This window comes from Neomonachus schauinslandi, chromosome 12, assembly GCF_002201575.2.
Source record: "Neomonachus schauinslandi chromosome 12, ASM220157v2, whole genome shotgun sequence".
Taxonomy (NCBI): domain Eukaryota; kingdom Metazoa; phylum Chordata; class Mammalia; order Carnivora; family Phocidae; genus Neomonachus; species Neomonachus schauinslandi.
The window spans coordinates 91,989,871-92,015,394 of NC_058414.1; the positions used below are offsets into that span (position 1 = coordinate 91,989,871).

General features: G+C 43.7%; 1 protein-coding gene across 1 annotated transcript in view; it reads right to left on the reverse strand.

Annotated features, from left to right (window-relative positions):
• Positions 1-24,026, reverse strand: part of KDM7A (lysine demethylase 7A) — a 103,868-nt gene extending 79,842 nt beyond the window's left edge. Inside the window, 1 exon segment of the mRNA XM_021692836.1 lies at positions 23,968-24,026. Coding sequence (XP_021548511.1) covers positions 23,968-24,026 — 59 coding nt within the window.
• Between the last annotated feature and the right edge of the window lie 1,498 nt (positions 24,027-25,524).

Here is a 25,524-nt window from a genome sequence, read left to right on the forward strand (position 1 = left end):
CGGGGGGCGGGCGGCGGCGCGCACACGACGCGCGAGGCTCCGGCCCGGCTCCTTCCGGCGCTCCGCGCGGGGCCGTGCGTCTCGCGCACGTCGTCCCGCCGCCGGCGCGCGCGCCTCGCTCCCCTCGCGTCGGCCGGGCGGAGGGACCGGCTGAAGGGCACGCGGGGCGGGGGAGGCGGAGGGAGGCAGAGGCTCCCTGAGGACACGCGCGGCGGCGCAGGGAACGCGGCCCCAGGAGGAGGACGGCGGGAGCGTGCGAAGAGCCGGCTTCGGCGTTTCTGAGTGAAAGCTGAGGCCGGGGAAGTTCCTGCGCGGTGAAGAGCGGCACACGCTGCGTCTGTGCCCTGAGAGGGGAAACGGAGAAGTTAGATCCCTGCGAGGGCCACCTCCCGACGAGGGGAGAATCCTTAGGCAATTAGCAGCCGCCCCGCAACCTCCGTGGGCCCGAGCCGAGGGTTAACAGCACGCCGAGCCGGCTGCGCCCTGCCGAGGTGCAGGAGTGTTCTGGCGAGTCACTGAGACTTCGGAAAACGTCCCACCTCAATTGCCACCGACTAGCTAGGAGAATTAGTGTCGATGGAGCCGCTGATCGGTGCAGGAGGTGGTTCCCAAGAGGAATTCATTAACGTCTGCGAGCCGAGAGGGACCAGAGTGAAGTGTGGCTGGTGGAGAAAGGACTGGAGAGGTCCCTGGCGTGTCATTAATAACACGACTTAGATGCGAATGCTTTCGAGTCCCAAGTTTGGAAGATAGGGACAAAATTCTAAATGGCAGTGACACCTCGGAAAAGGAATACTACAGAAGCCGGATAATACGGTAGTTGGCGCATAATAGGCCATTAATAAATATTTTTGAAAGAAGGGTAAGATTGATAAGAATAAAAACAGCTAACAAATACTGAGTAGAGAAAGAATGCCTCGGAATCATAACTACGCGAGTTGGAAGGCATGTTAAGGATTATTGATGAGATGTTTGTAGCTGAATTGCGCAGGCATTTCTAACATCGGGGAAAGCCCTACAGCTCCCATCTCACGCAGCCCCAGGGAGAGAATCGCTGATACAGCCTCTTTTTTATAATTGAGGAAAGCGAGTAACTTGCCTGAAGACTCACAGATCTAAGCTGGAGCTAAACTTTCAGTCTGATTATGCACCCAGTCCTTTTACTACCTGGCACATATTTTGCAGGAAGAAACACCTGGAAATCAGAGTAGACCACGAAGTGAATTCGTTTGAAACATATTTCTACTGGAGAAAAAGGAAAAGTTACTGTAATTTTGGCATGTTTAGAGGCATCATAGATTGGTGGAGTGGAAAGAGCCCTCCGTTCAGACCCTCCTTTATATAAGCTGTACAACTTGGGCAAGTCACTCCATTTCTCTTGAACTAGATCCTTGGAGAACTGTTCAATGATAATTACCTTCCTTAACTACCTCAGAGAGGTCTTATAACAAGCAAAAGAGATAATGTATTTTTAAAAGTACACTGTAGAGATGGGGCACCTGGGTGGCTCAGTCGTTAAGCGTCTGCCTTCGGCTCAGGTCATGATCTCAGGGTCCTGGGATCGAGCCCCGCATCGGGCTCCCTGCTCAATGGGAAGCCTGCTTCTCCCTCTCCCGCTCCCCCTGTTTGTGTTCCCTCTCTCGCTGTCTCTGTCAAATAAATAAAATCTTAAAAAAAAAAAAAATACATTGTAGAGGATGTGTGTAGGGAGACAGCATAGCAGTGTGTAAGGGAAGGGGAGGCAGCCAAAGCTGTCATGTTGGACTTGGGGTGAGAAGGGCATCCACACAGGTAAGTGGCCTGGTATAGAGTGCTCTCCTCACCTTGCTGGAGGGGCCATCTGGCCTTGGGAAGTCAGCATGGGAGGTGAAGAGGGCATCCAAGCAGAGGAGGGGGCAGTATCAGTGGTGGGAGATTGGTTATGTACAAGAGTATTGATCCAATAAGTAAGGGAAATGGGAATCAAATTTCTTACTGTTGAGAGAGTTACAATGGAAAAAAAAACTAGAATGAACCTTCAGGTAGTAGACTGATAATGGAGGCATCAATATTTATATAGGTGTGTAAATACATATATACTCTGTATACTGAGAGAGTCTGGGAGTAGTGACAAAACAAAACAATGAGTACGTCTAGCCCAGATCTTGGCTTCTCAATACCATTCTCCTCATTTTTTCTTTTTGGCAAAATGGCTGATTTCAGAGAAGAGAAGTACAGGATGAGCCTGGAGCCTCTAGTTGTGCCAGGAAATAAGGACATGCTCAAAGAATGATGGGGCATATCAAAAGGACACAGGCCAACTTGTGTCCCACTAGCCAAATCTTTGACAAATTGAGCTTCAAAATAAAAAATGATAATGTAACCCACTGAATAGCACAGGAAACCATACAGATGTAAATAAACATAAGTTGAAAATTTGAAAAAGACTGGAATATTTACATACTTTCAAATTAACTCCCCATAAAGTTCTTATTCATCACAAAGGGAATTAGAGTAATTTTACAGCAGAGAGATGGCAGTCACCATTTTAATCAAGTGGTCAAGTGCCATCAGTAATGGGACAAATCAAAATCACGCACCAGCTGATAGGATCCAATGAGAAGCATACTAGCATCACTTCTGTGTATTTCTTCCCTGTCTACTTAGATGAGTCTCTAGTTTGGAAATGCAAGTTTGTTTTTGTTTTTGTTTTTAGATTTTATTTATTTATTTGACAGAGAAAGAGAGACACAAGCAGGGGGAGTGGGAGAGGGAGAAGCAGGCTTCCCGCTGAGCAGGGAGCCCGATATGAGGCAGATCCCAGGACCCTGGGATCATGACCTGAGCTGAATGTCGAATGTCGAATGTCGACGCATAATGACTGAGCCACCCAGGCGCCCCTGGAAATGCAACATTTTAAAGGTACATCAAGAAATCAGCAAGAATGAAAACACGATAAGACATACAAATCTGTAAGGGAAGGTTAAAGAAATTGTAAACACAAAGATTTGACCTTGAGAAGAAAAGGATGAAGGCTTGAAGTCTGAATAATGCCAAAGCTCCATGCATACTAATTAAGAGCATATGCTTGGATTCCACAATCTACTATCTCTGTGACAACTTACTATTGGGTTTTAGTTTTCTCATTTTAATGGGGATGATAAGAATAACACACAGGGGTGGGTTCATTAAGGAAGATAACAAAATGCTGGCCACAATACATAATAACCCATATAGCTGTTTGCTATAATTATGAATAATTATTTTACTTGTTTTTATTAACAATAATAGGACTGAAGAGCATCTAGAGAATTAGAAAGAGAAGGCTAGGAGAGTATTATCCCAAAAACAAGGGGGAGAGAATTTCAGAAAGAAAATATCTCGAAGAAAGACACCCAGCTCCATGCCAGCATTGGTTGGCAATGACTGTGGGGCTCCCTCTGCCTTTCTCCTTTGCAAGTACTCTAGTACCTGCAGTAGATCTTTAATTTTCATATCAAATCTAAGCTGCTCTGTGGTTGTTATTAACACTACACTTGTCCTTAAGCCCTCATTTCTCTGAAAAGAAATGTATTCTCCAACCTAACAACTCTGCTTCCTACTGCTACCAATACTCGCCTATCTCCATGACCATGTCTGCTATTCTATTCCTTTTTCTTCAAAACACTGTTCAAAGCCCACCCCCAGGCCTCTGACTATACTGTGTACCTTTATATATCTACATATATATAATTTGCATATTACTTGTGTGTTACTCAGATTTTCAGTCAGTGCCTATACTTTTTTCCCCTAGGGGATAATTAATTTCCTTCTAATAAATTCAGGAACTGAAAGAGCCTGTTTCCAAAAAGCTTTACATACTTACAGGAAAAACATGAATAATTAGAAAAAATTCTTAACAAAAGAAGGGATATTAGTAGAACATTTAGCAGTAGCTCTGGATGCTTCTGTGGTGATGAAGGTTAGAAACCATTTGCATTTGTCCTATGCAATTTATTTGGGGATCCTGAAAGAAATTACCTATCCCAAGTGGTTTTCTTCATCAGCTTGCCAGGGTGCATAAAAGTCCCACGTACAGAGTCATCCCTTAAAGGTAGATGTAGGTAGGGTCTTCTATCCTCAAGGCTCCTGAGCAAACACAGATACAAGGTGTGAGAGGTATCCCATTGATGGTGATTCCTGTGGAACAGTATCACTAAGAAAGATTCTAGTGACTGCGGATTTCCATAGTCAAATAAGTTTGGACAAGGCTACATACTGTGCCTTCTGCAGTTAAACAAATAAACCCAAAACCTGTGTAACTTTGGCTCAGCATCTCCCAAAGTCATTTGACCTCTTAAGTTGTTGGGGTTCTTTGTTTTGTTTTGCCTAATAGCCATTAATATCCCATAGAAGAAACCCATTTTGGGAATGCTACATTGAACTATTGACATGTGTTAAATGATAACGATTTGCTCTTGTATAGCACTCTGTACTTCCTGATTTTCACAATTTCCTGTTCATCAGATTAACTAGAGTAAGAAAGGAACAACCTGCCTAAGGTTATAGTGAGAAGACAGAAATTTTAATTTTACAGGGCAGAAGGGGAAAGGAGGTATCTACATAGAAAACATCACTCAGGGCGCCTGGGTGGCTCAGTCGTTGAGCTTCTGCCGTCGGCTCAGGTCATGATCTCAGGGTCCTGGGATCGAGCCCCACATCGGGCTCCCTGCTCAGCGGGAAGCCTGCTTCTCCCTCTCCCACTCCCCCTGCTTGTGTTCCTGCTCTGGCTATCTCTCTCTCTGTCAAAAAAATAAATAAAATCTTTTAAAAAAAAAAGAAAGAAAACATCACTCAGGGAAAGCTGATCTTGAAGACGTAGTGCATCGCTGGTGCTGAGAGGGAGAGCATAGTTCCAGGAGAGAAGACAAGGCCCAACAAGTGAAACTCAGCAGCTTTATCATAGTCAGCCTGATTTTTCTTTGCTTCTGACCCAGGAGCTGGGGAAAATTCTAAACTGACAGCCCAAGTTGGTTGAGTGTCCGACTCCTGGTTTCGGCTCAGGTCATGATCTCAGGGTCCTGGGATCAAGCCCCAAGCTGGGTTCCGCATTCAGTGGGGAGTCTGCTTGAGATTCTCTCTCCCACTCCCTCTGCCCCTCCTTTCTCTCTCTCAAACAAACAAATAAAATCTTTTAAAAAAGAAAAGAACCAAATACAATTCATGAAACTTGATCAGAGTCAAAAAAAATAGCTATGAAAAGATAGTTTGGGGGATAACTGGGGACATTTTAACATAACCTGGGTATTAGATGATGATAAGGAAACACTCATTTTCTTCGGTGTGATATTATAGTGTGGTTTTATAGAAGAATGTCCTCATTTTTAGGAGATGCATGCTTAGGTTTTAAAAGTGAAGCATTTTGGGGGCGCCTGGGTGGCTCAGTTGTTAAGCATCTGCCTTCGGCTCAGGTCATGATGCCAGGGTCCTGGGATCGAGCCCCATATGGAGCTCCCCGCTCAGCGGGAAGCCTGCTTCTCCCTCTCCCACTCCCCCTGCTTGTGTTCCCTCTCTCGCTGTCTCTGTCTAATAAATAAATAAAATATTTATAAATAAATAAATAATAAAAAAATAAAAGTGAAGCATTTTTTGCAATGAACATTGGTATGCAAGTACCTGTTCGAACTCAGGAAACAACAGATGTTGGTGAGGATGTGGAGAAAAGGGAACCCTCTTACACTGTTGGTGGGTATGCAAACTGGTGCAGCCTCTCTGGAAAACAGTATAGAGGTTCCTCAAAAAGTTAAAAATAGAACTACTTTATGACCCAGCAGTGCACTACTAGGTGCTTATCCAAAGGATACAAACAGTGATTCGAAGGGGTACATGCACCCCAATGTTTATAGCAGCAACGTCCACAATTGCCAAAATAAACACACACACACACACACACACACAGGAGTATTACTCAGCCATCAAAAAGAATGAAATCTTACCATTTGCAATGACGTGGATGGAACTAGAGGGTATTATGCAAAACAAAATAAATCAGTCACAGAAAGACAAATACCATATGATTTCACTCATATGTGGAATTTAAGAAACAAAACATATGAACATGGGGGAAGGGAAGGAAAACTAAAGATGAAAACAGAGAGGGATGGGGCGCATGGGTGGCTCAGTCGTTGGGCGTCTGCCTTCGGCTTGGGTCATGATCCCAGGGTCCTGGGATCAAGCCCCGCGTCAGGCTCCCTGCTCGGCGGGGGCCTGCTTCTCCCTCTCCCACTCCCCCTGCTTGTGTTCCCTCTCTGGCTGTCTCTCTCTCTGTCAAAAAATAAATAAAAATCTTAAAAAAAAAAAAAAAAAAACAGAGAGGGAGGCAAACCATAAGAGACTCTTAACTACAGGGAACAAACTGAGCATTGCTGGAGTGGAGGTGGCTGGGGGAATGGGGTAACTGGGCGATGGGCATTAAGGAGGGCAACTGATGTAACAAGCACTGGGTGTTATATACAACTGATGAATCACTGAATTCTACCTCTGAAACTAATACTACAGTGTATGTTAATTAAATTGAATTTAAATACAAAATTTAAAAATAAAAAAATGAAAAAAAAGTGAAGCATTTTTTTAAAAGATTTTATTTATTTATTTGAGAGAGCGAGAGAGAGCTTGAGCAGGGAGAAGAGGGAGAAGCAGGCTCCCTGCGAGCAGGGAGCCCAACATGGGGCTCGATCCTAAGACCTTGAGATCATGACCTGAGCCGAAAGTAGACACCTAACTGACTGCGCCACCCAGGCGCCCCAAAAGTGAAGCAGTATTTTAAAAAATAAATAAATAAGGGCGCCTGGGTGGCTCATTTGGTTGAGTGTACAATCCTAGGTTTCACCCGAGGTCATGATCTGGGCTTTGTGGAATCGAGCCCCAGGTCAGGCTCCTCACTCAGCCAGGAGTCTACTTCTCTCTCTCCCTCTGCCCCTCCCCTCTGTTTGCACACTTGCTAGCTCTCTCCAAATAAATAAGTAAATAAATAAATAAATTTTTAAAAAGTGAAGTGTTATAATGTCAGTACTTGCTTTGAAAGATTTATGAAAGGGCACCTGGGTGGCTCAGTCAGTTAAGGTCTGACTCTTGATTTCAGCTCAGGTCATGATCTCAGAGTCCTGGGATCGAGCCCCATGTCAGGCTCAACAGTAGGCATGGAGCCTGCTTGAGATTCTTTCTCTCCCTCTCTCTCTCTGCCCCTCCTCCCCCCACCCAAGCTCACTCTCTCTCTAAAAAAAAAAAAAAAGGAGAAAGATGGAGGTGAATGAAGACAATACAATTACATTAACAATTCGTCAAATCCAGATAATGGTGTGTACACAAGTATTCACTGTACTCATCTTTCAACTTTTCTGTATTTTTGTAATTTTTCATAAGTTCAAAAATACAGCCTCTTTCGGGGCGCCTGGGTGGCTCAGTCATTAAGAGTCTGCCTTTGGCTCAGGTCATGATCCCAGGGTCCTGGGATCGAGCCCCGCATCGGGCTCCCTGCTCCGCGGGAAGCCTGCTTCTCCCTCTCCCACTCCCCCTGCTTGTGTTCCCTCTCTTACTGTGTCTCTTTCTGTCAAATAAATAAATAAAATCTTTAAAAAAAAAATACAGCCTCTTTCTTGAGTCTGTTCAGAAGTTAAATGTTATTTACATAATCAATGGTTTCCTATTCTGAATATCTCTACAATTTATTATAATTTCTAGAGTTACACCTGTCTTCCAGAGATCAAAGTACTACGGGATCATTATTTTGTTAAGCTCTAAAAGTCAAATATGGTCCTTCTAAACAGGAACAGGGAGGGACACATTTTTAGACTATCTATATACACATCCAGAAAGTTTCCTAAGTGCTCCTAACACTGTGCCTCCACCCTTCCATCTGTCATCTAATGGGAGAGGTTACTCATGCGCGTGTGCCACACATATGCCCAACGTAGAAGCAGAAAAAAGTTGATAACCACCATGTTAGATTGTGTCTCCTTACAAAAAACTCTGCCTGTGCCCCAGTCTAATCATGAGAAAAACATCAAACAAATTCCTATGGAGAGACATTCTACAAAGTTCCTGACCGGTATACCCAAAATGGCCAAGATCATGAAAACAAGGACCGCCTGAGAAACTGACAGTCAAGAGGATCCCAAGGAGACATGACAATTAAATATAATGTGGTACCCTAGATGGGATCCTGGGTGGGGGAACAAACACATTAGGTTAAAACTAAAGAAATCTGGGGGCGCTTGGGTGGTTAGTCAGTTGGGCTTCCGACTCTTGGTTTCGGCTCAGGTCATGATCTCAGCTCAGGTCATGATCTCAGGATCGTGGGATCAAGCCCCGCATGGGGCTCTGCACTCAGCTAGGAGTCTGCTTGGGGTTCTCTCTCTCCCTCTCCCTCTGCTCCTCCCCCCACCGATAGTGCTCTCGCTCTCTCTCTCTCTAATAAATAAATACATAAAAATCTTTAAACAAAAACCTAAAGAAATTTGTATACGCCATGGGCTTTAGTTAAAGATAATGTATCAGTATCAGTTCATTAAATATAACAAATGTACCAGATAAATGTAGGATGTTAATAATAGGTAAACTTGGTACTGGCATATGGGAACTCTGTACTACTCAATTTTTCTATAAACTTAAAACTGTTCTAAAAAATAAAGTTTATTCAAAATTAAACAAAAAATTTTTATCTTTCAGGGTCCTAGAGCTTACAGCTAATCTATAATTACAAATGCTTTGAATCTGTATATTACCTTGGTCTCCCAAAACACTGTTGTGTACATTACCTACAAAGTCTCCATGTTTCTAATACTAACCCAGCTGCTTAAAAATAGTTGTGCAAGGGGCAGAAGATATGAACAGACATTTCTGCAAAGAAGACATCCAAATGGCCAACAGACACATGAAAAAGTGCTCAACATCACTCGGCATCAGGGAAATCCAAATCAAAACCTCAATGAGATACCACCTCACACCAGTCAGAAAGGCTAAAATTAACAAGTCAGGAAATGACAGATGTTGGCGGGGATGCGGAGAAAGAGGAACCCTCCTACGCTGTTGGTGGGAATGCAAACTGGTGCAGCCACTCTGGACAACAGTATGGAGGTTCCTCAAAAAGTTGAAAATAGAGCTACCCTACAACCCAGCAATTGCACTACTGGGTATTTACCCCAAAGACACAAATGTAGTGAAAAGAAGGGGTACGTGCACCCTGATGTTTATAGCAGCAATGTCCACAATAGCCAAACTATGGGAAGAGCCTAGATGTCCATCAACAGATGAATGGATAAAGAAGATGTGGTATATATATACAATGGAATATTATGCAGCCATCAAAAAAGGAAATCTTGCCATTTGCAACGACGTGGATGGAACTAGAGGGTGTTATGCTAAGCGAAATAAGTCAATCAGAGAAAGACAAGTATCATATGATCTCACTGATATGAGGAATTTGAGAAACAAGACAGAGGATCATAGGGGAAGGGAGGAAAAAATGAAACAAGATGAAACCAGAGAGGGAGACAAACCATAAGAGACTCTTAATCTCAGGAAACAAACTGAGGGTTGCTGGAGTAGTGGGGGATGGGAGGGATGGGGTGACTGCGTGATGGACATTGGGGAGGGTATGTGCTATGGTAAGTGCTGTGAATTGTGTAAGACTGATGAATCACAGACCTGTACCTCTGAAACAAATAATACATTATATGTTTAAAATTAAAAAAGATACTAGGAAGGGAAAAATGAAGGGGGGAAATAGGAGGGGGAGACGAACCATGAGAGACGATGGACTCTGAGAAACAAACTGAGGGTTCTAGAGGGGAGGGGGTGGGGGGATGGGTTAGCCTGGTGATGGGTATTAAAGAAGGCACGTACTGCATGGAGCACTGGGTGTTACACGCCAACAATGAATCATGGGACACTACATCAAAAACTAATGATGTAATGTATGGTGACTAACAAATAAAATTTAAAAAAATAGTTGTTCAGGGCACTAGATCATGGTTTCCCATTCTGAATTCTGGGGTACTTTGATGCAGTTTAAGAAGGTATACCTGGTGGGATGGGCAACATATTATTAATGATTAAATCTGGAAAATTATGGAGGCCCGTGTCTGTATGTGTGGCATTACTCACCTGAGGGACTGACTAAATTGAAAAGTAAAGTAACTTATTTATCCGTCCATTTATTTGTCATTATTGAGTGGCTACTACATACATCTGGTAGTTGCTAAGAATACAGGATAAAAGACACATCTTCTATCCTCAATGGGATCTCACTGTAAAAGAGATAAACAAGTAAATACAAAACCATAACACAGTATGGTAAGTGTTGTGGTGGAGAAAAACACAGAGTTGTAGCTGCACGTAGGAGAGACAGCTAATCCAACCTGGAGTAGATCAGGGCATGTGTAGTTCTAAAGGGCAGACAAACATTGAAAGTTCTATGTCCTTCACCATCCCTATTTCCAAAATATTAAAAATCTTACTTTCCGAGGGTATAAGGAAGTTTTACTCTCCCCTCAAGTAGATATATACATATGTATAGATACATATACATATATATAGATACATATACATATATATATCAAGTATTTAAATATAAGTATACTTTATATATAGATACATATATATCAAGTATATACATATTTACATAGATGTTATACATATGTATCGAGTATACATATACTTATGTATATACTTTACTAGTATATATATACATGTATGGTGTGCGTGTGTCTATATATATTATATATATATATCTCAACTATATATCTCAGGTGTGTATATATATACACACACACACACACACACACATATATATATATAGGTTTTTGAGTTTTCAGGTTATAAGAAGCAAACCAAATAATCAACGTAGTCCTTACTAGTAAACGAGCTGGGGTATGTATCTTTAAAGGAGACTGAATGAGGGGCGCCTGGGTGGCTCAGTGGATTAAGCGGCTGCCTTCGGCTTAGGTCATGATCCTGGGGTCCTGGGATTGAGCCCAGCAATGTCATCCTTGGGCTCTCTGCTCAGCGGGGAGTCTTGCTTTTCCCTCTGCCTCTGCCTCTCCCCACTGCTCCTGCTCTCTCTCACTCTCTATCTCAAATACATAAGTAAAACATTTTTAAAATTTAAAATAAAAAATAAAGAGGACTGAATGAGAGACAGCGGCAAAATCACTAGTGTATCAAGAGCCACAAACACTTAAGCACTCAAGGCAGTATGTTTAGCAAAACTGCAGATATAAAGAAAAATTGAATAAATATTGTAATAGAAAATTATGGGGGCGCCTGGGTGGTTCAGTCGGTTAAGCGGCTGCCTTCGGCTCGGGTCATGATCCCAGGGTCCTGGGATCAAGCCCCGCGTTGGGCTCCCTGCTCGGCGGGGAGCCTGCTTCTCCCTCTCCCACTGTCTGCCTCTCTGCCTGCTTGTTCTCTCTCTCTATCTCTCTGTCAAATAAATAAATAAAATCTTTAAAAAGAAAAAAAAAGAAAAAAGAAAATTATGGACAAAGTCTTAATGAATTTTGTTTCCATTCTTAGTTTAGGGGCGATTAATCCTCATTTTTGATTGATAACAATCAGTAGTCACTCCTTGTAACCTATAAATATTTCCAAAATGTGAAGAATCTCTTTCAAATTGAACCCAAATGACAAGTAATTCGTTTGTGACCTGCAAACCAAAGCATTAAATATATATGTGATAAGTTCAGATATTGTTCATTGTCTTTAAATTCCTCATATATCACCTATGGCCTATGCATAACTAACTTACAACCTATTAAGTCTGTAAATGTAGTTAAATTGTGACTCCGGCCTCTCAAGTTTATTATCCAACAGATTTATTCCTCTCTAGGTCCTAATTGAGAAATTATCATTAAAACCAAAATTGAAGTTTTAGTTTTGTTTTCTAATTGCTCAAAAGTTGTAAAATACCACTGAATATCTTTCTTCATAATAAAGGAGACAGAGTTCAGAATTCCCAGCTCTCTTTTGCCTAAGTGCAGAAAAATAGTAATTAATGTATAGTCAGCCTTAATATTTAGGGCCAGTTATGGGGGAAAAGTTTGCATTTCCGTATATTTGAGAAAGAATGGCTTTAAAGATTTTTTTTTAAGATTTTATTTATTTAGGGGCGCCTGGGTGGCTCAGTCGTTAAGCGTCTGCCTTCGGCTCAGGTCATGATCCCAGCATCCTGGGATCGAGCCCCGTATCGGGCTCCCTGCTCCGCGGGAAGTCTGCTTCTCCCTCTCCCACTCCTCCTGCTTGTGTTCCCTCTCTTGCTGTGTCTCTCTCTGTCAAATAAATAAATAAAATCTTTAAAAAAAAAAAAAAAGATTTTATTTATTTATGGGGCGCCTGGGTGGCTCAGCCAGTTAAGCGGCTGCCTTCGGCTCAGGTCATGATCCCAAGGTCCTGGGATCAAGCCCCGCATAGGGCTCCCTGCTCAGCGGGGAGCCTGCTTCTCCCTCTCCCTCTGCCTGTCTCTCTGCCTACTTGTTCTCTCTGTGTCAGATAAATAAATAAAATCTTTAAAAAAAAAAAAGATTTTATTTATTTATTTGACAGAGAGGAGACACCGAGAGAGGGAACACAAGCAGGGGGAATGGGAGAGGGAGAAGCAGGCTTCCCGCAGAGCAGGGAGCCCGATGCGGGGCTCAATCCCGGGACCCCAGGATCAGGACCCGAGCCGAAGTCAGACACCCAACGACTGAGCCACCCAGGCACCCCTTTAAAGATGTTTTTAACAAAGGCACTAAGAATTACCTTAGTGTATAATAACAAAAATAAGTTGGATTAATAAGATTATACTGAGGTCTGCTTCATGGAGAAGTACCATGCTGGATGTCATGGGGAAAAATGAAAGAAATATACAAATGGCTCCTGCATTTAAGTAACTTATAATTTACAAGAGTAAAAATAGTGGGCAAAGGGCTAATCGTGTGGTACACAAGGAGCTCTGTAAAGCCAAGATTTTCAGAGAACTTGGACCAAGGGCCATTCCGTCAAGAACTAATGCAGAATGGCAGCGCAGCCTTGTATAAAAGGCGTGAGGAAGATTAAAGCATAGGGTGAGCTGGGCCTTGCCAAAATAAGTTAAGGACAACGAAAAGGACTCTTTAATCTATATTTAAAGTGAGAAAAAGAACGAGGTAGGTGGGGCGCCTGGGTGGCTCAGTCGTGAAGCGTCTGCCTTCGGCTCAGGTCATGACCTCGGGATTCTGGGATCATGCCCCGCACCGGCTCCCTGCTCCACGGGAAGCCTGCTTCTCCCTCTCCCACTCCCCCTGCTTGTGTTCCCCTCTCTTGCTGTGTCTCTCTCTGTCAAATAAATAAATAAGATCTTTAAAAAAAAAAAAGAACAAGGTAGGTGTAGGCATGATGCTTGGGGCTGGTGGTGTAATACTGACAGATGATAAAGCAAAATTGTTCAATATCTATTTTGTTTTCATCCCTCTTATCAGAAGACATCTTTGAGCTAAAAAATACTCTTCGCCAAGGAAGATGGCACGTGGGATTAAGTACTGATTTGACCCACTTATTTGTACCAGGATTGGGAAGACAAGACAGGTTCTCTATTTAAAACTCGACTTAGCTCCTTGAGTGGGCCAAAGGGAAGTATCAGAGCATGAGAGAGGCAGCGGCAGGTGGTGCCAGAGACAGACCCAGGGACAGATGCACGGAGGGTCAGTTTGTCCGAAGGAAGCAATAAGGCCAGGTGAAAATGCAAAGAAAGCTGTTTACGGTGGGATCAGAGGCAAGGTCATAAGGAATGGAGAACAGAGCTAGTATTTCTGTGTGGGAACCATTCTAGATGCCTACTATATATCCTCTCATTTAATCTCTTCGACACTCTTAATGAGAGTAGTATGATCCCTGGACTTTTCTACTGTGGAAAATAAGACTTAACTGGCAAGTTAAGGTGAGGCAGCAAGCGAGAGGAGCAGGTGAGGTTTTACCCCAGGTCCTTATGACTTTGTAGTCTCTTCCTCTATATGCTCAAGATGGCCGAAGAATGTAGCATCTAAGGGATAACAAACTCCAGAATCAGAGGTGCCCAATGGCATCAAGGAAGTCCGTGACAGCTATGAGAGCCCCCTTCTTGGGCCTGGAGTTTGCGGGGAGGGTGGCCTTCCCTGGGCAAGGAGACTGATAAGAACAAAGTGAGGTACTAGGCCTACGTTGTCTTCGATATATCAAAAAAGTGACCTAATCACAGGGACAAGGCCAGAAGGCCAGGAATTTCACGTACAATTCAAGGAAGGATGACTTGATGCTGACCTGCTTAAGTACTTCCTGCTAAGAGTCCTACAATGTGGGAGAATAGTTGAGGGAAACCCCAGGACCGCAGCTGAGCAGAAGCCGGAGGAGCAACCTGTCAGACGGGGAGTCCGACAGAGAGCTTCAAGAGGAAGGTCTCCAGGGATTAAAAACAATAAAACTGACAGATTGCTGGAAGTAGCCTTTTAACCAAACAAACAAAACACAACTGATGAGAGTGTGGCAAACATATTGGAGCATTTGGGGGGGGGGGGGGTTAATAAATAAGCCCTTAGAAAAATAAGCAAATTCAAAAATAAGTTGATTTTAACTTTAGGATAAACTCAAATTGTAGGAGAAAAACAGAGTACATTATGGGGTTCTGTAGTGAATCCTATTTAAACTCTGGCTATTGATTTTTTTCTTTTTTAACTACTGATTTTTAAAAAAATAGTAATATAAGTGTACTTAGAAGATAGGCCGAGGAGAAGAAAGGGTGTACAGGATGAAAGAGTTAAAATGCTCAATTACAGTAACAGGAAATCAATACACAATGTCCAAAGTCGATAACTTGAGAAATCGCCATATAAGTATGGTATTTAGAAATACGGAGTGAAATAACAGCAAAGTGGCTGAAAGAGTTGGAAGCGGCCGCCAGCAGAGAATGGGTCGGGGTGGGGGGGGTGTAGCGATGTCGGCAGAAGACCGCTTTTTTCATCGCAAGTCATTTTGTACTATTTGATTTATTACTTACATCATTATGACAAAATGGCTAATTTTTTAAAAAGCAGATGGGATCTGATTGAAAAACAGAAAAGAAACCTCACCAAAAGTAATTGTGAGTCACCAGTCAATGCATTTAAAAGAGAAGGAGTGAGCCAGGGCACAATCAGCAGAGTAACTCATTGAAGAAGTTGGGAACCCGCCGGGGCAGGTGTACAACCCTCTCCCCTCCTCCTCCGAAACAGAGCTGCTCGCAGCAGCAGCATCGCCCTAGGCCAATAGGTGGCAAACTATGGGGCTTGTTTTGGGGCTTGTTAAAACCTAGATGGCTGAGCCCCACCCCACCCCCACCCCCACCCCTGAGTTTCAATATGTCTAGGGTGGGGCTCAGCAAAGCATACGCATTTTGAACAAGTTTCCAGGTGATGCTGCTGCTGGTCTGGGACCCCACTGAGAACCAGGGATCCAGGCTGAAGCTACAAGGGCTCTCTAACGAAAACAGGCAGCGTGCCTAAGGAGGGCTCTTAATAAGGGGACCGAGGGCTGGAACAGGAATGCAGCAGAGCTTAAGCTAAATCCAGGCCTCCACAACAGCTGCTAGGAAAAAGAAGAGAAGGAGGAGGAGTAAAAGACAAGGATAGAAACACACTGAAGTGCTATTTTCGCAGAATAAGGCCTTTCTTACTTTGATAATTGGAGAGGTACCCAGCCTGCTGGCCTGCTACCCACATCCCTGACCAGGAGAAGGCCTGTAAACACTCCTCACCCACTAACCTAAAAGTCACAGTCTGGGCTCCCATGCGGGCAAGAACCATGTCAATAAACCACAGGAAAAGCCCAAAGAAGCCACACACTAACAAACAGGAACATATATTATAAATGTGAAGGGATAAAAAGGCATGTGAGGAAAATCAACAACATACAAGAAAAGGATTAGCATGAAAGACACACGCAAAAACAACTCACCCTAAAAGAAGCATAATTCAGGAACATTAGGGAAATATTTCGTTTTTTCTTAATTCTAGCCTCAGAGATAAACTTGAGAGAAAATTTCAAGCAACAAGAGCAAACTGCTATGAAAAAGGAGCCTAGCTCCTCATAGAGTTTGAGGAACCTAAAAAATATAACTACTGAAGTTAAAAAAAAAAAAAGTGAATGAGCAGAATAACGAATGAACGAAGCTAAAGGCCAAATTAGTGATCTGGAAGATAAACCTAAGGACATCCCCCAGAACATGATACAAAAGGCGGAGAAATACAAGATACGTGAGAAAAAATGAGACAGAAGATGAAGGAAGTCCTAGTCAACAAACGGAAGCTCCTCAAGGAAAGAAAACAGAGAACGGGGGTAAAAAATCAGAGAAACAACAAGGAAAAAATTCCCTAAATTGAAGAATGAATGATTTCAGAGTGAAGGGGCCCACAGAATGCCAAACCAGAGCAGTGTAATAAGATCCAGAACTAGGTGCATGTCGGTGAAAACCTTGAATAAAAGTCAGATTAAATTATCTATGTGTATGTATGTGGGCAGCTTCCAAAAAGAGAAAGCACTTTACCTACCAAGGAGGAAGAATCAGTCTGACTTCAGACTTAGCAACACTGCTAGATGCTTGAACGTCTTCTAAACAAGGCCATCTTCATAACTTGCAGGGCTCAGTGACAACGAAAACGTGGGACTTCACGATAAAAAATTATTAAGAATTTCAAGATGGCAACCATAGAGTCTTAAACCAAATGGGGGCTAGGGGAAGGGGGTGCTTCTAGGCACAGGGCCCTTCTAAGCACTTCCTTTACTTCCTGATCCTTCCCAGCGACCAAGGCCTGTAGTACTTCATGCTGTTTTCTTTCTTGGAGAGCACAGGTCCCACGCCAATGGAGGCAGCCTTGTTTCCAAGTTTGGAGAAGCAAAGATTTTGAACCTAACATTCTCTATTCAGCCAAACTGTCAACTAAGTAGAAGGGCAAACAGAGATGTTTTTGGACTTATGAGAATTTAGAAAATTTACTTGACGCCTACCCTACATGAAAAAGGTATTTGAGTCACTTTCAAAAAAACTTAGAGCTTCCAGACAAAGACTCCAAGAAATAAAGTGACTTAAAATACCAGACACAGTGGTAGCTAGGGATGACCTAGAAGTAAAGGGAGATGAAAAGAAAGCAGGGGAATACATTAGGTATTAAGGCTTAAGTGATTTTTCTTTAAGCTTCAAAGGTTTAGGGACATTGGATTATGTTCCTTCTCTGTAGAGCCAATCATTGGTGGTTCAGTGGTAACTAATATTTAAATAATTATAATATTGTCATGGCTTTTTTGATGATTTTTATTCTTAGAATCAATCTATAGTCAAAACGCATAAAAAAACCATCATTATGATTACAGAACAGAATGTAAATATTATAAACCTTGGCAAAGCAACATAAGAAGTCATAAAAAGAAATAAGAGGCAGATAAGAAAAGCAGAGAGTCAAGAGGATTTGCTTGAATTTGACAGATCCAGAATTAAAGGTTTTAGTATTTTATTTGAAGTTGTAAAATACCCCATAGAAAAACTAAAAACTAAAAATAATATATCTAATAAAAACTGGTCAGGGAAAGTAGGTGGCATCATAAGATGTATTAGATTCTTCATTTTCATTTTCATAGCAAGGAATCAGTAGACCCTTTCTACATTGATAAATCAAGAAACAAAGGTATAAGCAAATTATTTCAGGTTCTATAATAACCACTATAAATATTTTAAACAGGAAATCTTGACAACGGGGGCTTCTGAGGAGTGAGACTGAGGGAGCAGTTTGGGGAAGAAATATAATGTCTATTTTTCATTTTATACTTTCATTCTATAATTTTCTGTATCACTCTAATTTTGCCATGTGCATGCATTATTTCTATAATTAAAAATCAGTTCAGGTGCCTGGGTGGCTCAGTCGTTAAGCATCTGCCTTTGGCTCAGGTCATGATCCCGGGGTCCTGGGATCGAGCCCCACACTGGGCCCCCTGCTCAGCAGGGAGCCTGCTTCTCCCTCTCCCACTCCCCCTGCTTGTGTTCCCTCTCTCGCTGTGTTTCTGTCAAATAAATAAATAAAATCTTAAAAAAAAAAAAATCAGTTCAGCAAGAAAGGAAATGGGAGCAATACTAATCAGTAGGAGCCAGTATGGCTCAATGAACTTGACTTTCTTCCTGGTTACTAGACTGCTAGATCAAGAAAATCCATTATTACCATGTTTCAGACCCTCCTCTAGGAGTTGGGGATACATTAACTGAACCTTAAAGAGAAAAATGAAACAAAAAATTGTCTTCATGGAACTTACATCCAAGTGTAGGAGGTTGACATCCTAGGTGATAAGGTCTAAAGAAACTTCAATTAGGGAAAGGCCAAGGGATGCCTGGGTGTGTGGCAGTTTTGGATTGGGTGACCAGGGAAGGCCTCACTGCAGAAGTGATTAAATGACTAAAGACATGTAAGTGATAAGGGAGTGGTCAAGTGGATACCTGAGGGGAAGTAGTCCAGATAGAATAGCCAGTGCAAAGGCCCTGGGGCAGGAATATACCCAGTAAGCTCCAGGAACCCAACTGGCTGAGGTGGCAAAAGCAAAAGGGAGTGTTGTAGGAGATGATATGAGAGAGGTAAGGGAGTAGGGGCAGGTCACACAGGCCTCATCTGCTCTTTGAAGGACTTTGGTTTTTCTTGTGAACGAGATGGCAAGAGCCCTGTGATAAGGCAGGCCAGAGCATTCTAAATGCCCCATATATTTAACAAGCACTTGTATCACCTGAGGGGCATGTGAGAATGCAGATTCTGATTCAGTAGGCTTGAGGTGGGCATTGAGATGCTCCAGTTCTTACAATAGCTCTCCAGTTGGGGCGTCTGGGTGGCTCAGTCGTTAAGCGTCTGCCTTCGGCTCAGGTCATCATCCCAGGGTCCTGGGATCGAGCCCCGCATTGGGCTCCCTGCTCAGCGGGAAGCCTGCTTCTCCCTCTCCCACTCCCCCTGCTTGTGCTCCCTCTCTCGCGTTCGCTCTCTCTATCAAATAAATAAAATAAATCTTAAAAAAAAAAAAAAAGCTCTCTGTTTATACAGCACTGTTGGTCTGAGAACTAGCAAGAGTAGCTCACCCAAGCAGAAACAAGCCTCATTAGACAGCTTTCAACAGAGGCGGACATGCTACTTTAACATCTCTGAGCGCTAGAGACTTTATTCATATGGCCGGATAGAGTTATTTGCCCCAGGTAAATAATACCTAAAGACTGAACAGGTTCTTTCATTTGACTCCAGTCAAAAGCCAGCAAGGGACTGAGGTCTTCAGTTCAACAACCTATGATGAACTGTATCCTGCCAACTACACTTGAGTCAGCTTGAAACAGAATCGAGCCCCCATCAAGCCAACTAGAGCCCTATCGAATACCTGAATCGCAGCCTGTGACAGACGCTGAGCCAGAAGACCCAACTAAGCCACATCTAGATTCTGGACCTGTCACAGACACTGTGAAATAATAAAAGTGTGTGTTTTAAACCACCAAATTTCAGAGTAATTTGTTACACAGCCACAGAGAACTAATACACCATCAAAATTTTCTTTTAAATATATGGGGCATTTAGAATGCTCTAGTCCGCATTATCAAGCATGTTCTCGATAGATTTTAATGAGGCTTTGATGAGAACCCAATCATTTGTGTAAAACGTACATACCTGAAGATTGAAAGAATTTTCCACTGACTGGCCTCTGGCTCCATACATTTAAAAAAAACTAGTTTCTTCTCCCTTATTCACATATTTAATATCAAATTACTAACTCTAGCCCTGAACCTCATGTCATAAACCAGGGTGAATCAACACAGTGGGTGATAGGAGAGCTCCTGGTTCTCAGAGGTGAGATGGAGCTGGCTCCTTCTGGCTCACAAGAACTGTTAGCTTTTCAGGAATTTGGGGAGACAGTTGTTAATCACAGCCATTATTAAAAATTAAATAATATAAAAAAAATTAAATAATATAAACTTAAAATTAAATCAGTAATCCCTAAAAACAAAGATCATACATTCTCAAAACTCGTTTCCTACTTACACATTTTACAATGACTATGTTCTTGAAGTTACCTACATCTATGGTATTCCAGTGGTGCCAATACAACATAATGGTGTCTACTCTTTCCAACCCTGCATACAGGGATGACACACCAACAGCTTGAAATAGGTGGGAGTATTTATACCACAGAAATTAGCAAATATTACCAATCTGGTTCTCAACATTTACTGGTGTACCACGGCCTGCTAACCACTCCTACTCCGGGACGGCTAGCCATAGCATAACCAGACACAGAGCTGACTACAACCCATATAAGTATGTCCCACAAACCCAAACAAAAGGAAACCCAACTCAAATTTCCTCTAGCTGGGCGCCACTCCTACCCAACTCAACAGGAGGATACGTGCGATGGAGAGGAAACTGGAGTGGAAGGAGATGTCAGTTTTCACCAATTACAATTAAAGTATCTTTTTGCAAATCTGTTCAAAACAAGAATACCTTGCTAGGGCCCCACCTAAGGCACTGGAAGAAGCTCTGGCAAGTTGGAGGCCCTGAAGCTAAAGCTTCATTATTGGCCTCATGGTAAATCTGCCTCTGCTCCAGAACTCTATGGATGCTTCCATCGCCCCTCAGTGGCTCCCACCACGCTTGACTCTGGGTTGGGGAGCATGGGGTGGGGGGCATTGAGAGCATTTCTGCATGCTCTGCTCTGGTGCTCACTCGGGTGGGCTCTCAACACACACACACACACACACACAGGAAACGCTTCCCCTCCAATCTTCCTGTCTGAAAGCAACTGCTGTGGGGGCATGTCTTTCTCATTCTTTGTTGCCAAAGAGCCATTAGCTTTCTGAGGCTGCCACAACAAAATACCATAGACTAGAAGCCTTAAACAATAGAAATGAATTTTCTTACACTTCTGGAGGCTCGAAGTCTAAGTGCAAGATGTTGGTAGGTTTGTTTTCTTCTGAGGCCTCTTGTTGGCTTGAAGACAGCCATCCTCTTGCTGTGCCTTCGCATGGTTGTCCCTTTGGGCTGTCATGCCCCTGGTGCCTCTCTGAGTCCAAATTCCCTCTTCTTTGAAGGACACCAGTTGGATTGGATTAGAACCTACTCTAAAGACCTCATTTCAACTTAATCATCTCTTTAAAGACCTTGTCTCCAAAGACAGTCACATTCTGAGGTACTGGGGTTGGGACTTCCAACATAGGAATTGGGGATGGGGGGGAACAAGACACAATTCATTCCATAACACTAGCCTTCCCAGAGATGCTAAGCTCAGCCTCTTGGCCTAGCATTAATAGTAACAAGCCAGGGGCGCCTGGGTGGCTCAGTCGTTGAGCGTCGGCCTTCGGCTCAGGTCATGATCCAAGGCTCCTGGGATCGAGCCCCACATCGGGCTCCCTGCTCCGCGGGAAGCCTGCTTCTCCCTCTCCCACTCCCCCTGCTTGTGTTCCCTCTCTCACTGTGTCCCTCTCTGTCAAATAAATAAAATCTAAAAAAAAAAAAAAATAGTAACAAGACTGCTGGAAAAAGACCTCATTTATCAAAAAGGAAAATACAGCAGGAGCGCCTGGGTGGCTCAGTCGGTGAAGTGTCCGCCTTCCGCTCAGGTCCTGGGATAGAGCCCCACGTCAGGCTCCTTGCTCAGCAGGGAGTCTGCTGCTCTCTCTCCCGCTGCCCCTCGCCCTCTCCCCTGCTTGTGCTTGCTCTCTCTCTCTCTAAAATAAGTAAATAAAATCTTTTTATAAAAAAATAAAATAAAAGGAAAATGTAGCAGTATTTCAAAAACTATCATTCTGTTACAGAATTATTCAAGAGATTCACAGAGAATAGGGATGAGAAGGAGGACCCCATGTTTGGCAGCTACAGGGAGACAGGGTATGATGGTATGAAAGTGCCCCGCTGAAGTGGTAGTGGCTGGTACCCGAAGAGCCCTCTGTCACCCGATGCATCAGAGTGAGAGGTGCCCAAGCAGACGCTAGAAAACCAGTCGGGGGGTATTCATGCACTAGGTAAGGTTTTAAATTAGATGACCTTCCAGACTCGACTATCCCCACGTTCTCCAGTTTTTTCACAATCAACATGGCCACCACATCACTAGATTTAGCAAATCTTTTATGTTTAAAAAACGTGGAATATTATAATTCAAAGTATACCTCATAACCTAGAGTGATTGCTACAGAGCTTTCCTTTAAATTCCTATCTGGAAAAGATCTGAAATGACTGAAAGGCAAAATAAAAACAAAAATTCCCCAAGCTCCAAGATTTGAAATTCAAGAAAAATGTTCCAGATCTCAGCATGAAATGATCCAAAATAGGCAATATAATTTTCACATCTCTTGGAAAAATACTGAGTCATATTGCCCACCCACATCTTATAAAAATAACAGAAATCCAGTGATTCAAGCAAGATACACTCTGCCATTGTCTGAAGGAAACATTTGAGTCATTCAGGAAAACGAGGAGCAAAGTCCCCTTGGTGAAAAACATTTAAATTCCATGTCCCCAGGGAAGTTTTGTAATGAGGCATTCTTTCCATCACCCAACATTCCTTTTTCTCACGTCCTGGGATACCTTCGGGCCAGAAATCGGGGGCTTTGTGAGAACCACAAACAGCCTTGAACGGGCAGAGTATAGTCATGTGCTCAGTGGGCCGTGATTAGGACTCGACCCACAGTCGCCTGGGACAAAGGTGGGAAAGGCTCCCGGGAGACCCTCACAACCCACAGGGCAGAAGGAGGCCACACCCCCTCGTCCACCCTCTGGGTTCCCGTCACCTCCCAGGCCATGTGTCTTTCTCTAGACTCAGCAGCAAGCAGCAGGCTAGCCCTCCACCCGTCACCCATCCCCCCTGCTCTCCCTCTTCTTGCCAACCCTGCCCTGTCTGTGCCTTCTCCCCTTCCTTGTGCATCCTTCCTTCCCTGCTCCCCATTAGCAACCACCCCCACCCCCCACCCCCGCTTCCTGCCAGTCCAGCGTTCCCTGTCACTGCCTAGAGGAGTGTCTGATGGCAGTAACTGCTCAAGAAAGGTCTGACCAGGGACAATGACAACGCGAACAGAAGGAATTCCAAATAAGCGGCTCCTGAGCTTGTCACTCCTGAAGGAACCGGCCCGGCCGTCCCCCTCCTGACCCATCCCCCTCCAATCCCTGATATTGTGGTTGGCACCGCCAGGGAATTACCGAAAGGGCTCCCGGAATGGCACCAAGGACCCACTGATGCCAAACGGGGGCCCTCTGCCCATCCTCAATCTGCTCGGTCTCTGCAACACTGGGCAGCGACGATGACTCACTCTCTAAAAGAGGTGTCCTTCCTGTCGGCTGCAGCAGCCCTGGTTTTCCTCCCAATTCAACCAAGCAACGTCTGCTCGGCCCTTCGGCTGCACCACCTTCTCTTTGGCCTAGTCTTCTTTGCCGACTCCTTTCTTTCCACTCTCTGCACATCTCACACCTCCTCTCCCTTCAGAGAGCTCCCCCTTGGAGCCTTGGATGCAGCCTCCGTGCCCAACTCTGCGCAAACATGGCCGCCTCACTACCTTGTTCCTGCGCGTCCCCTGTCTTCCGGCCGTGCCGCTTCCACCCGTGCCTTCTGCGATTTTCTTTCTTTCTTTTTTTTTTTAAAGATTTTATTTATTTATTTGAGACAGAGAGAATGAGAGAGAGAGCACATGAGAGGGGGGAGGGTCGGGAGGGTCAGAGGGAGAAGCAGACTCCCTGCTGAGCAGGGAGCCCGACGCGGGACTCGATCCCGGGACTCCAGGATCATGACCTGAGCCGAAGGCAGTCGCTTAACCAACTGAGCCACCCAGGCGCCCTGCGATTTTCATCAAGCCTCGCCACCCCACCTTCGACACCCTCAGCCCAGTCATGTGAATAAGAAATAGTCTTCACCAGGCCCTATGAGTTCTTTCTTTAAAATTGTCTTCTCACGGACCCCTGCCTCCCTCCCATCCTTTTCCTTACTTCCTACCGCATGCCTGGATTCTCCCGAGTTTCAGCCTCTCGTTCCTCCAGCTCAGCTTGAGACATCTTCCTGAGGCACCTCACTGATCCACACTGCCCTGCTGTAAAACTTCAGCGGGTCCCCATCATCCCGTCAATATGTAAATATACTTAAAATATATATATATACACACACATACAGAGAGAGAGAGAGAGATGGAGAGGGAGATTTATTCTAAGAAATTGGCTCATATGATTGTAGATCATGGAGGCTGACAAATAAAAAATCTGGGTAGGCTGACAGGCTGGAGACTCAGGGAAGAGTTAATGTGGCAACCCAAGTTTGAAGCCTGCTGTTGGCAGAACTCCCTCTTCCTCTGGAGAGGTTAGTCTTGTTCTCAAGATCTTCAACTGATTGGGTCAGGCCCACCCACATTATGGAGGTGATCTGCTTTCTCAAAGACTGATTTATATGTTAATCCCATCCCAAAAATACTGAGTTAACCAACTTGTGCTGCTATGACAAACACCATGGCTGGGGGGACTTCAGTGACAAACACTCACTTCTCACAGTTCTGGAGGCTAGGAGATCCAAGATCAAGGTTCCAACCAATTCTGTTCCTGGTGAGAGCCCACTTTCTAGTTTACAGATGGATATCTTATTGCTATGTCCTCACAAGGCAGAGAGAGAGAAATTATCTCCCTCATGCTGTTCTTATAAGGGCACTAACCCCATCACAAGAGCTCCACCCTCATGACTTAATTATCTTCCAAAGGCCCCACCTCCAAATACCATCACGCTGGGATTAGGGTTTCAACGTATGATTTTTAGGAGAACACAAAATTTTGTTCATACCAAATGCCTTCACAGAAATAACTAGAATGGTGTTTGACCAAATATTTGGGTACTGTGGCCTACCCAAGTTGACACATAATATTAACTATCATAGTCTTTCCAAACTCTGACGTTGGCTTCCTCAACACAAGACACCACTAGGCTCCATTTGGATTCCATTCCTTACACAGCAGGTAAGAACTCTCTCCAGATCATCATCTGGGAGAATTCAATGGTGCCCCTCATTGGTTTAATTCTTTCAGGTATCACTATTTTGCATTGCCTGTTGTACAATGTCTGAAAACTGTTCTCTCGTATATTTTGTCTGCTTTTTAAATCGTTTCAGGTGGGAGGGTAAATCCAGTCCCCGTGGCAGAAGTTTATTTCTACATCATGCTATGAAGAGTGCTTTGTTAAGGGGCGCCTGGGTGGCTCAGCGGGTTGAGCATCTGACTCCTGGTTTCGGCTCAGGTCGTGATCTCGAAGTCGTGAGATCAAGCCTCACATAGGGCTCCGTGATCAGCACAGAATCTGCTTCAGAGTCTTTCTCCCTCCCTCTCTGCTTCTCCCCCTGCTCGTGCTCTCTCTCTTTCAAATAAATAAATAAATAAATAAATAAATATAAATAAATAAAACCTTAAAAAAAAGAGTGCTTTGTTCATCTAGGCTCATGCTCATAAAATAGCATTTTTAATTTGGAAATTAATTTGTTTGGGTGCCTGGGTGGCCCAGTCGGTTAAGCATCTGCCT